Source organism: Crocodylus siamensis, chromosome 8, assembly GCF_052110815.1.
Source record: "Crocodylus siamensis isolate JL-2025a chromosome 8, ASM5211081v1, whole genome shotgun sequence".
Taxonomy (NCBI): domain Eukaryota; kingdom Metazoa; phylum Chordata; order Crocodylia; family Crocodylidae; genus Crocodylus; species Crocodylus siamensis.
The window spans coordinates 57,766,710-57,778,233 of record NC_143402.1 but is presented as its reverse complement, the minus strand read 5'-3'; the positions used below and the strand labels follow the sequence as shown (position 1 = coordinate 57,778,233).

The 11,524-nt window shown below is 62.0% G+C and overlaps 2 protein-coding genes across 6 annotated transcripts; both read right to left on the bottom strand.

The window, feature by feature from the left end:
• Positions 1–176: 176 nt before the first annotated feature.
• On the bottom strand, positions 177–5,830 carry ZNF653 (zinc finger protein 653). 2 transcript variants are annotated; one of them, XM_090059467.1, is made up of 9 exons: positions 5,421–5,830; positions 4,322–4,365; positions 3,919–4,053; positions 2,728–3,261; positions 2,272–2,425; positions 1,846–1,957; positions 1,470–1,584; positions 998–1,097; positions 177–568 (listed from the first exon to the last, which is right to left on the bottom strand). In XM_090059467.1, the coding sequence occupies exons 1-9, from the start codon at positions 5,726–5,728 to the stop codon at positions 391–393; spliced, it is 1,680 nt and encodes a 559-aa protein (XP_089915593.1). In that variant the 5' UTR covers positions 5,729–5,830; the 3' UTR covers positions 177–390. The 2 variants fall into 2 exon arrangements, with proteins under 2 accessions (XP_089915593.1, XP_089915592.1); XM_090059466.1 differs by having other exon boundaries at positions 3,838–4,053; positions 5,421–5,825.
• A 303-nt stretch (positions 5,831–6,133) lies between these two features.
• ECSIT (ECSIT signaling integrator) lies at positions 6,134–11,270 on the bottom strand. 4 transcript variants are annotated; one of them, XM_090059469.1, is made up of 8 exons: positions 11,195–11,270; positions 10,669–10,836; positions 9,985–10,390; positions 8,939–9,162; positions 8,469–8,526; positions 7,887–8,035; positions 7,223–7,328; positions 6,134–6,722 (listed from the first exon to the last, which is right to left on the bottom strand). In XM_090059469.1, exons 2-8 carry the CDS (start codon positions 10,765–10,767, stop codon positions 6,487–6,489), a joined length of 1,278 nt encoding a protein of 425 aa, XP_089915595.1. In that variant the 5' UTR covers positions 10,768–10,836; positions 11,195–11,270; the 3' UTR covers positions 6,134–6,486. The 4 variants fall into 4 exon arrangements, with proteins under 4 accessions (XP_089915595.1, XP_089915597.1, XP_089915598.1 ...); XM_090059471.1 differs by lacking the exon at positions 11,195–11,270 and having other exon boundaries at positions 8,939–9,217; positions 9,985–10,083; positions 10,669–11,028; XM_090059472.1 differs by lacking the exon at positions 11,195–11,270 and having other exon boundaries at positions 8,939–9,214; positions 9,985–10,083; positions 10,669–11,028.
• Positions 11,271–11,524: the final 254 nt, after the last annotated feature.

Here is an 11,524-nt window from a genome sequence, read left to right as displayed (position 1 = left end):
TCCTCTGTGCCCACAGCCCGGGGCAGTGGGGTAGGTGGCAGGTTCAGTACCCCAAGGCCAACCTGGATACCACCAGTAACCAAGGGGAGGGTGACCCACAGCCTGGCACCCCCCTGCAGGCCTGGCCAGTGTTCTGGTGCCCCTTTTGCCCCCCGGCAGGAAGATGCTGGCAGGCGGCAGGTAAAAGTAGTGTTGCTTTAATGGGCCAGGCCTGGCTGATGCCAGGCTGTGCCCGGGCTGGGGGCCGCAGTCCTGTGTGAGGGGAAGGCTGTAGCTGCCCCCAGCCCCGTCCCCTCAGCTGCTGGGGACTTGGGGTCATCACAGGTGGCCACAGTCTGGGTGGGGGGTTGGGGGGGCAATAAATAAGCTGTGGGAGGGGGCTGGGTGGGGTCAGGGCGGCTTGGGCTCGGGGTGGCTCTTGAGCTTGTGGAACTTGACGCTGTCAAGGCGCTCAAAGCGTTTGCCGCAGAGCTCGCAGGGAAAGGGGTAGTGCAGCTCCCCCCGGTGCTTCTTCATGTGCCAGTTGAGGGAGGCGCGCTGCCGGCACTGGTACCCACAGATCTCGCACCTAGAAGGGTATGGGGGGAGAGGGGGTCAGGCTTGGGCACAGACCCCCACCCCACTCCTCCACAGCTCCCAGCATGCAGTGACCACAGACAACACACCTCTGAAGTCCCATATCCTGGCCCCGGCATGCCTGAGGTGGGGATCTACAACCCCTCCACCTCCAGTCCCAGCTGGTGCCCATGCCAGGCACCCCAGGCTCTATACAGTCCCTAGCATGCTCATCTTGAGGGCACCTATAATCCAGATGCCCCAATGTGTGCTCTACAAATGCCTCGATACCGGCTCTATATGGGCACAGTGGATGACTTGATCCCAGCTCAGCAGGTGCTTCCACATGGGCTCCGTAGGTGCATGGGAGAAAGCAGCCGCATGGCCAATGCCTGGAGAGGGCCCAGCCGTGCCTCCAGCTCCCAGCCCAACCCCAACTCACTGCAGCGGCGTCTCCCCGGTGTGCGTGCGTCGATGCACCTCCAGGTGGTTCTTGCGCTTGAAGGACTTCCCACAGGTCTCACAGGTGAATTCACGGACACCTGTGGGGGGGTGGAGTTCATGGAAGGCCTGGGAGCAGGTCCCCAGCAGGGCAGCCTGGCCCAGCACCCAGACCTGCCTGAAGGGGGCAACTGGCAGGGTCTCTGCTGCCCTCTAGTGGCTGATTGATGCCAGGCCCAGAGCCCAGGCTTGTAAGGAGCTACCAAGAGGGCACCTACACCTGGGTCCCCGCACCTGTGACACTCATGGGGGGGGCGCAACCCTAAAGGGTTGTGGGGTGGGGAGCAAAGCATGGCCTGGGGAGTGGAGGAGACTCCCTGCAACATCCAGACAGGCAGTCTGAGGAAGTCAAGGTAGGGAGTTGGGAATCCCACAGTGCCCTGGGGACGGGGCAAGGTGGGGAGCAGCCACACCTGAGTGGATGATCATGTGCCGCCGCAGATGGTTGGACAGGTAGAACTTCTTGCCGCAGCCCGGGTGGGGACACACCTTGGTCTTCCCTTTTCGGTGCACCAGGTTGACGTGGTTCTGGGGTGAGGGGGCAGGAGAGGCTGCCACTGAGCCCTGCTGCCCCAGCCTGCCTCCCCAGATCTGGACCCTTCATGGCAAGAGATTTAACTCCCCCCTGCCCCCCAGCTCAGCTCAAACTCGCCCTGCATAAGGTGCCACTGACAATTTCCAAGCCCCTGTGAACCAGGAAGTGAAGCTAACCAGAGCAAGGGCGGTTCCCCCTTCCTATGGTGGTGGAGAGGGCACAGAGCCAGGGATCCCCAGAGGCAGGGCCCTTACCTGGAAGCTGCTGAGGGCCACGTAGACCTGGCTGCAGCCCTCGTAGGGGCAGTGGAACATCTCCAGTAGGCCGTCAGCATCTGTCACCCGCCCCCGCTTGCTGCGACGCCGCCTGTATACAAGACAGCCAGGGCACATGACACGCAGCACACAAGTGCTTACATGTACATGCTGGCCCATGAACCCAGCCTGTCTGGCAGAGTTGCTGTGGGAGGGGAAGGGGCTAGTGAAGTCACTGGGAAGTGAGTGGGGGGTCCTTATGAGGCAGGAGCTACAGATCCCCCCAGGCTGTGCCCATAGGAGGGAGGTGTGAGCACCTCCCTGGCCCAGCAAGGGAAACTGAGACAAGAGCAGGGGCCAGGGCCAGGGCCAGGGCCTTCCATGCCTGCTGGGCCAGGATGCCATGGCACCCCACCCCACACTCACTTCTCAGGCTCCTTGGGGATCTCATAAATGATGGCTGACATGTCACTGGCTTCAGGCTCCATGCCCTCAGGGGACAGCTCCGGCTCAGGGGGCAGCGCTATGGCTGTGGGGGGCAGTGGCTCCTCCTTCTTCAGCCCAAACAGCTCATCCTTCTCTGCAGGGGAGCAAGGTGCTCGCTGCTGCCTGGCCCCAACAACTCCCAGCCCCCCTCTGCAAAGGGAGACCTGGATGCCCCCAAATTGCAGCTGCTTCCAGGACTAGGGGCAACTCCAGCTGGGTGCCCTGTCAGCTGCCCTCGCATCCCACAGCACAGTGGCACCGGCAGGGGGCACCCCTACTGTGGCCCCCCTGCAGCACAGCACCCATGTATTCCCTCCGCCCCCTACTGTGCCCCCCCTGCAGCTCAGTGCCTGGGGCCCCCGTGCTCCCAGGCCTCCCCTACCCCAGCCCTGGTACCTTTTTTGGTGTGGATGTCGCTGGGATCAGGGCCAGGGCTGGGGGCAGGAGGGCTGGGGGCAGGGGGTGCCGGCTCTGGCTCCGTCTGGGTGTAGGCGGTGACACCCTCGATGAGGGCACAGGGTCCATCGTTGAGTTGCAGCCCATCGTAGCCAGGGCCAGCAATGATGATGACCTGGGAGCCGGGCACCACGCCCTGCACAGGGCAGCCAGCCACCACCTCGCCCAGTGCGTCTCGTGCCACCCCCTCGAAGAGGGCACCAGGTGCTGTGCCCACCTGCATGGGCATGGGCACACAAACCACTGCTTCCAGTGCCTCGGTTGCACCCAGCCGCCGCCCACCACCCACCTCGCCCGCCTCAAATGGGATGTGGATGCCGTCTGGTGTGATGAGCCCGCTGCTGGCACCTGTGCCCCCCTCTGTGGCTGCTGGGCCCTGCCCTGGGGCCTGGCGCGGCTCTGTGGGCTCTTCCGAACTGGAGCTGGAGCTGTCGTCTGAGGAGGCCGAGCTGCTGGGTCCCACGCCATTACCAACTGTGGGGGGGCAGGGGTGGGAGCAGCACTGAGTGTGATGTCTGCCCCCAGGAACCCTCACTTTTCCCCATCAGCTCCCAGGGTGCCCCACCAGTGCAGAGGGACAGGCTGCCCCCATCAGCACCCCTCACCTCATCCTGGTTGCCCCAGTGCTCCAGACCCCTATCAGTGCTGGGGGCAGGAACAGCCCTGGGGCAAGGGGTTTAGCTCCCACCTCATCCTAGTGGCCCTAGTGCCCAGTCAGGCCCCTTTGGGAGCCAGGGGGGAGCCCTGGCATGGGAAATTTACCCTAGCACTGACCCACTTCTACCAAGGGATCCTGTGAAAGAGCTGCCCAAGGGCCCCCATCTTGTCCCAGTTACCCCAGTGCCCACTGAGGCTCCTCTGTGTTTGCAGGGGCACAGAGCTACAGCCCTAGCACCAGAGGCTTAGCCCAGCACTAACCTGCTTCCACCAATGGAGCCCATGCAGGAGCTGGGGCAGCAAAAAAGATGTAGTTGCCTCAGGTGGAATACAGCAGCCCTGACAGTGCCCTGCAGACCCCCCACCCCACGATCACCCCAAGTCTCCCCTGACCGTCATCACTGTCATTCTCCGAGTCGCTGAGGGGCTTGAGGGGCGAGTGCAGGTCCTGGAAGTAGCGGTGCCCAGCCTCACATTGCCACACGGCTGTGGTGTAGAGCCCGAAGGTGGGGTCCAGCTCCGCCAGGTGCGGCTCATACGGGCACCGGTTCTTGTGGTCCTCATACCAGATCACCATGTTCTTCAGGCAGTTCACATTGCGCCGCCTCCCTAGGGGCGGGAGACATTAGGGAGGGGACATGGGTAGAGAAGTCCTAGCACAGTCCAACCCCCAGCCTGCACCTATAGCGAAGGGCAGGGCCAGGGCTGCCCAGGGCTTTGCTCCCAGACTGGAGTCTCCCAGTTCAGGTCTGGGTAAGGAGAGTGGGGAACTGGCCCCAAGGCAGCCCTGGCTGTGGGAACTAGGTGACCTAGGGGGGTGGGAGGTCTCCATGCTCCAGCCCAAGCGCCCCATGCCAGCACTGTGAACACCACTTACTTTTCTTCCGCTTTGGCTTCTTAGGGATCTGCTCCCAAGGCTTCCTGTGACAGGGTGGGCATGAAGAAAGAGGGAGTCAGCTCAGGGCAAGGCCAGTCCCTGTCTGTGTGACATCGGTTGCTCAGTACATTTAATAAGCCGAGGCCCCAGACAGTGGGGGAGATGCAGCTCTAGGCCCAGCAAAACTCAGACCCAGCCAGCAACAAGGTCATGAGCCTTGACAGCTGGCCACTTCCTCACCCTATCATGACCATTATGCAAGAGCCCTTGACACCCACTGAACCCCATGGGAGAAGAAGGTTGCAGGGAGGTGCAAATAATGGGACGGTATTGGGGGATTGTAGATGTGGGAGGGGATGTGGGTACAGAGAAGCTGCAGGTGGGAGCCAAGACAGAGCACAGGTGCAGGGGTGCTGAGGGGGGTGCAGAAGGGGGGGGGCACCTCCCCTGCAGCACCTACATGCTGCCCATTCGCCAGCCCCAGCAGAGGGAAAGGTACAAGGGTGTACAGGGGTGGGGGCAAGGGGCTGGAAGTGCAGGTAAGGGGGTGCAGGGGGCCCATCTCACCCAGGGCAGCCCATGTGCTGCCTGTGCTCCAGCCCCAGCAGGTAGAAGGGCTGTGGGTGCCGACGACGTAAGTGCAGCGTCCAGGGAAGACACAGGAGTCTCACCCATGGGCTCCCACGTGCTGCCCGTGCTCCAGCAGGTGGGAAGGGGCTGCAGATGCAGGTGATGGGGCACAGGTGCATGCGGGCCCCACTCCAGCCCCAGCAGTGGGAAGGGGGAAGGGGCTATAAGGGCAGATGATAGGGGTGGGGAGGTTCCAGCACAGGAGGGTGCAGATGCAGTGCAGGGGAGGCATCTCACCCACAGCAGCTGCCTGGCAGCCCCGGCAGGGGGTCAATCCGGGGGGGGCTTCCCTCGACACCCATGTGCCACCCATACTCCAGCCCCAGGAGGGAGGGGGGGGAGGCAGGTGCGATGCAGGATGGGGCTCACCCCGGCGGCCCCGCAGGTCGGAGGAGCCGGAGGCCAGGGCGAGGGGGGTCGGGGCCGAGCAGAGCCCGGGGACGGGCCGGGGGCGGTGCGGGGCCCCTACCCGCGGCGCCCCGCGCGCTGGCCGCGCTCCAGCCCGAGCAGGTAGGCCGCCAGCTTGGCGTCGCTCCAGCCGCTGCGGCGGCGCAGGTCGACCCAGGGCCCGTGCGCCTCGCCCAGGTACACGCGCCGCACGTCGTACTTCTTGCGCGACTCAAGGCGCCGCCGCGCCCGGTCCGACTCGGTGAGGCGGGGCCGCCCCCGCGCCTTGCGCCCGCCCGCGCTGCTGCCGCCTGCTTCGCCCTCCTCCGCCGCCGCCTCCCCCTCCCCGTCGGCAGCTGCCGGGGCCGGGCCCTGCTCCGGGTCGCTCATCCCCCCCGCGCCCGTTGCTACCCAGCGCCAGCCCCGAGTGGCCCGTTGTTAGGAGCTCCCGGCGCAGCAGCAGTGACGTAAAAGGCCCGCGCCACGTTTCCGGCTGGAGGGGGTGGACAGGACGCGACGATGGCACGAGAAAAGTCACTCCTGCTCGGGGGGCGCATGCGCAGGAGACGGGGAGCGTGACCGCTAACAGGAAAGTGGGTGAGGTGCGCGTATGCGTCGAGTTTCACGCTTGCTGCATATGCGCTACGGGAGGAAGGGGCTCAACAGGTTCCTCCAAGTAGTAGAAGCATGTTGCCCTTACTCTGGTAAGGGTATTGCTGAGACACAGGGTCCAGGGAGCGCCCCCCATTGCAAAGCTCCACTTACACCCCAGACAAAGGGCAAATGCAGGCAAACTGAGGAAGGAGCACACTGCTTTATTGGAGGAGCCTTAGGGGCAACACCAGACCCACACTGCCACAGGCCAGGGGTGTCCCCCAACACTCCAAGCATCTCTGTCAGGCCCTTGCCCTCCCAGGCAGGCACAGGCCCCATCTAGCATTTCTGCCATCACAGCAAGTGCCTAAACCCAAGGCAGCATGGAGATTATTAAAAGCCCTGTTTCCACAGAAAAGCAGCATAGAGCAATGTAACCAACTGCTCCTCTCACCCCCCACCCCCTCCAGGGTGGCTGGAGCAAGCTGACCCCAGCTTCTAACCATCCCCTACAACAGCTCTGAGCCACTCAGTCTGTGAGGCTGATGAGGGTTTTAAGCTTCCCTGGTCCTCCATTGTGCCTGTGCCTCTTCCTCCTCCTCTTCTTCCTCCCTGCTCTTGGCTGCACTGGGTGGCAGCTGGAGCTCCTGGGGCCCTGGGCTGAGGTGGAAGATGACGGAAGTCTGGCTCAGAATGGGGTTGGTTTCCTGCAGGCCCACAATCCACTTTGCCAAGGTGACCTGGTCTCCTGCACCCACCATACACATGGCAAATAAGGGCCCCTCCTCCACTGTGGGGGGAAAAACAGCATCAGCTTGGAGTCATGCAAGACCGCAGGGAGGCAGTATAAGGGAGCTACAAGTTCTGGTATTCCAGGCTTGGGTCTTGTACAAAGGAATCAGCCCCAGCAGGGGGCAGGAGCTACAATCTGCTCTGTGCAAAGCCATCAGCATCTCTGTGCCCCTCCTCCAACCAAGTCCATGCATCCTGGGATTAGCCAAGCCTGAAACGAGGCCAGTACTAGGGAGTGTGCTGCAGCTACAATAGATCACCCAGGCAAGCAGATGACTGCTGGAAGTCCTGCTGCTGTTTCCAATTTCAGACCATAAATTGGGCTGACGGGAATTTGATCTTAGGGCCCCTTCTCTCCCAGGGAAGACCCAGAGTATAAGGACCCTTCCCCACAGGCTGGCCTCATCACTGCCCAAAGCAGTGGGGGAGTGAAGAGGCAGGAAGCGCACAGGGGCCCCAAGAGCCACAGAGAAGGTTCCCACCCCTCTTCCCCCCCACCTTTTTCCACGTCAAAAGTCTCCTTGTCCCAGATGCCCCGGTCCAAGTCCAGGTCCTGGTCCAGCTGTAGTGGGTAGTAGAAGCTCCGCTCCAGATCTATCACTTCCTTGGGGGAAGAAGCAGAAGGAGGGGGAAGATGGGGCAGCTGCTACCTTGGGATCACCTACCCCTGCCCCACAACTAGGACCTGCAGCCCAAACCAGGAATAACGGTCACAAGCTGGCGGAGGGGAGATTTAGGCTGGATATCAGGAGGCGCTACTTCACGGTCAGGGCGGCTAGGATCTGGAACCAACTTCCAAGAGAAGTGGTGCTGGCTCCTACCCTGGGGGTCTTTAAGAGGAGGTTAGATGAACACCTCACTGGGGTCATTTGACCCCAGTACTCTTTCCTGCCATGGCAGGGTGTCGGACTAGATGATCTACTCAGGTCCCTTCCGACCCTAGAAACTATGAAACATACCCCCCACAGTAGGCCCCCACAGTTTACCGCCTGCTAGGAAACAAGCTGAGACTTGACAAGCTTGCTGCAGGCTGGCGATGTGGTGCCACCACCCTTGAAAGGCTTCCACCGCATCTGTACCTTCCAGTCCTGGAAGTGCCCCCTGCCCAGCTGCTGTCTCCCCCTCCCCAGCTGCTGTCTCCCCCTCCCCTGCAAAGCCATACCTGCTGTTCCGGGGGCAGAAGCTCAGCACGCAGGATGTAGTAGTAGACACATGTTGTCTTGAGCCACAGTCGGAAGGGGCCCTCCACTAAGACAGGCTGGGCAGGGTTGTGGCGGGCCAGGAGCTCCTGCTGGTCAGGACTCTGGATGCCTGGAAGGTGGGGACACAGGATGAGATTAGCAGCCCTACTCCTTGGTGCAGCTGCTGAGATTTGCTATCAGTAGTTCCCAAACACTGACAGATTGGACACCACCAATTTAAAGCAACACAGCCTTAAGTACCACCAGCAAATTTTTGTTATATGAAGTAATTATAATAAATCTGTTAACATATACCGCAGACAGGTTATCTGCATACCGCTGGTGGTACACATACTACAGATTAGGAACTGCTGTGCTACATTATGGGTGGGGGAAGAGACCATATCAGGGGAGGGGGAAGACCATGGCCCATTGCAGCCTCTCACCAGCCCATGGCTGTAGGTGGGCCCTCCTGTCAGCACCTACCCCCTGGTCCAACGTAACTGCCCCACTCCCACTCCCCGCCCCCCGCCAACAATGCACCCAATTGCAGGAATCCCTACCTACAATGTAGGGCTGTGCGGGATCCATCCCTGCTTCCTCCTGCTCTGGCAGGGGCATCTGCAGGGACATGAGCACTATGAGACCCACCGAGCAGTGCCAGGCACTCAGAGGTCACTCCCAGCCCAGCCCCTGCATCCCATCCCAAATAGCCCAGCTCTGGGACAGTTAGAGGACCCCCCCCCTCCCCCAGACCATCCCTGGTGCCTGTCCCAGCACCAAATCCCCCTTCAAAGAGGGAAGTTCTGCCTTGTTTCCAGCCTTGACTTCCCTGCTATAGTGCAAGCCCATTGCTCCTTCTCTTGTCTCCTGTGGGCAGAATCCATTCCCTCCTGCCATAGACTGCCCCCTGCCTCACCCAGCAGGACTAAGAAGCCTGGCACCCCCCTCCCCCACCACCAGGGACCACAGGGTGCATAGCCTGGAGTCAGGAGGGTTCTGAAAAAGGTAGGGAGGCCAGGGATGGGCTCACCTGGTAGATGGTGACACGGGCACTGGCATCAGCAGCGATCCTGGTTAGGCTATGCCGTGCTAGGTCAATGGGGTCGTGAGGCAGGGGATTGGGCAGCGGGTAGGGGTTAATGTGCTTGAACTTTGGGAACCAGTACATGATGCGCTGGTACTTGTATGCAGGGTGACTCTGCTCCCCGAAGATCTGCAGCAGCAGGAATCTGGTCTTCTGGTCAGGCATGATGCCTGCAGGCAGGAAAGGGCTGGCACTGAGGCAGGGCTCCCTGGCACTGGGGTGCTGCTGCAATGGGGGAAGCTGAGGCACAGACCAGCCAAGCAATGTGCCTCACTCACACCCTGAACCAGTGCTGGGATGAAACCCAGGCGTCGAGACTCCCAGTTTTTCTTGCTCTGGCCCACCAAACCCCACTCCACTCCCAAATTGGAGACAGAATCCAGGTGTCTGGGCTCCCAGCGCCCGTTGCTCTAGCTCCTCCTCCTCCAACACTGATGCTCTTGGTCTGCAGGCTGAACCATGAAGGGTGCTAACAGCCTTGTTGGCACTGTTGGGGGAGAACTCAGGTGTCTGGGCCCCCAGCCAGCCCTTGCCCTAGCTCCCCACTCTCTCCCAAAGAAAGACTAGAACCCAGGCATCCAGGCTCCCAACACCCCCATTTTAACCTACCAGATCCTGCTCCCCTCCTACAACTGGAATGAAACCCAAGTGCACTGCCCCACCCCTTTTGCTCTAAGCTAACCAGCTCCCTGCCATCTCCTAGACTGGGCCCAGGTATCTGTACTCCCAGCCCTCACTGCTCTAACCCAATGGGACAGAATCCAGGTGTCCTAGCCCTAGCACCTGCCTTCTCTAACCCACCAGGCCTTGCTCCCTGCATACAACTGGGATGGAACCCAGGTGTCCGGGCTCTCAGCCCACCTTGCTTTAACACCCCCCAGCCTCCCAGTCCCTTCCTACAACTGGCATATAACCTGTGTCCTGGCCTCAGCCCCACTTCCTCTAAACCCTGCGTCCCCGTGCCCTCCAAGACCCCCAGCAGCTGGCCATACCATAGGTCTCCATCTGCTCAAGCACCTGGATGCCGCACAGCTGCTGGCGTGGGTAGTGGTGGAACATGCGCTGGATGTAGTTCTGGGGCACGAAGACACCTTTGGGGAAGACATCCAGCAGGCAGTTGTAGGCGTCAAGGTCACGCTCCACACCGAAAATCACCATGTGCCGCAGTGCTGCGTATATGAACTCCACATGCTCGCGGCGCCGCACATCCCGTTTCTGGAAGGCCTCCACCACCTGGCACCAGGTTGCCTTGCTGCGGCCCTCCTGGGCCGCCTGCCAAAATATGTTCTCAAAGGCCACCAGCTCCCGGGATGTCTGCTCCCCATCTCCATCATCCCCAGGCCTCAGGGTCAGCTTTGAGCCACTGCTACAGCTGCGCAGGGGCCCTGCCCAGAAAGCCTGCGGGGCACAGTCAACAGGGCATAAGGGCCGCACAAGCCCCTACCCTTCACCCTCCATCCCATCTCAAACCCTTCCACTCCCCACCACCCCTGGCAACTCAACATGCCCCCTCCTTGTCCTGGGCTGGATAACCCAGGACAGGGCAACTTCCTTATGTCATAAGCCTGCTGGGTCTCTGCAGCCCCACATGCTACCCCAGCCTCCTCCACTGCCCACCCCACCAAGCCCCTACCACACCCTGCCGCAAGCCCAGCTCCCTGCACTGCCCCCAGTACCTGAACACAGCCAGGGCTCTGCAACCAGGTGTAATCCCGCCCCAGCACTGCCCTCCACAGTGTGCCCCGGGCTGTGGTGAGCAGCCGCACACTGTTCATGGTGGAGGGTCTTAGGGACCCGCGACAGGTACAGGAGCTGGGTCACTCACGCTGGATGTCCAAGAGTAGCTTGGGACAGAGCCGAATGGTGCCTAGTTTAGCCATGGAGGGCCCTGGCTTGGCTATACCCCACAGGATGCCCTGGTATGGCTTGCACATGTACACACATTGCAGGCACGTGCACCCTGCGTCCACACTCCAACCCTCCTTCAAACCTTCCGCAACCACCCCCTGGAGCTGAGGGTTCCCTGTTCCCCCAGCGCCCCCACTCCCTGCCCCCAATATGTCCCCCGGCCTCAGGACACTCCAGGCAAGACCCCTGTCCCAAGAGCCCCCACCTCCGAGCAGGACCCCTACCTCGCTGAATCGCCCCAACTCCGCGCCCCACCCCCGCAATTACCCCCAAGACAGTCAAACCCAACCTCACCCCGCTACCCTAGACCACCATCTTGCCCCGCTGCCCACCCCCGCCGGCAACCAATTCCGGGTCACAGGGAGAGGGGGCGGAGCGAATGCGGGAAGACGAAGCCAATCAGAGCGCGCCGCCCCCAGCGGGCCCCGCCCTGCATAGAAGCCCCGCCCCTCCTCGGCAAGGGGTGGGGCGACCGGGCGCCTGGGTTCCTCCTAACGCGAGTCTATCGGCCTAGTGCCTCAGTTTCCTCGTGACCCGCCCCGCCCCGCCCCGCCCCCGTCCAGCCGGTCGGAGCCTGCCCGGGGCTACCGGGAACAGGCCGCCGCGCCCCGCCCGGCCCGGGGC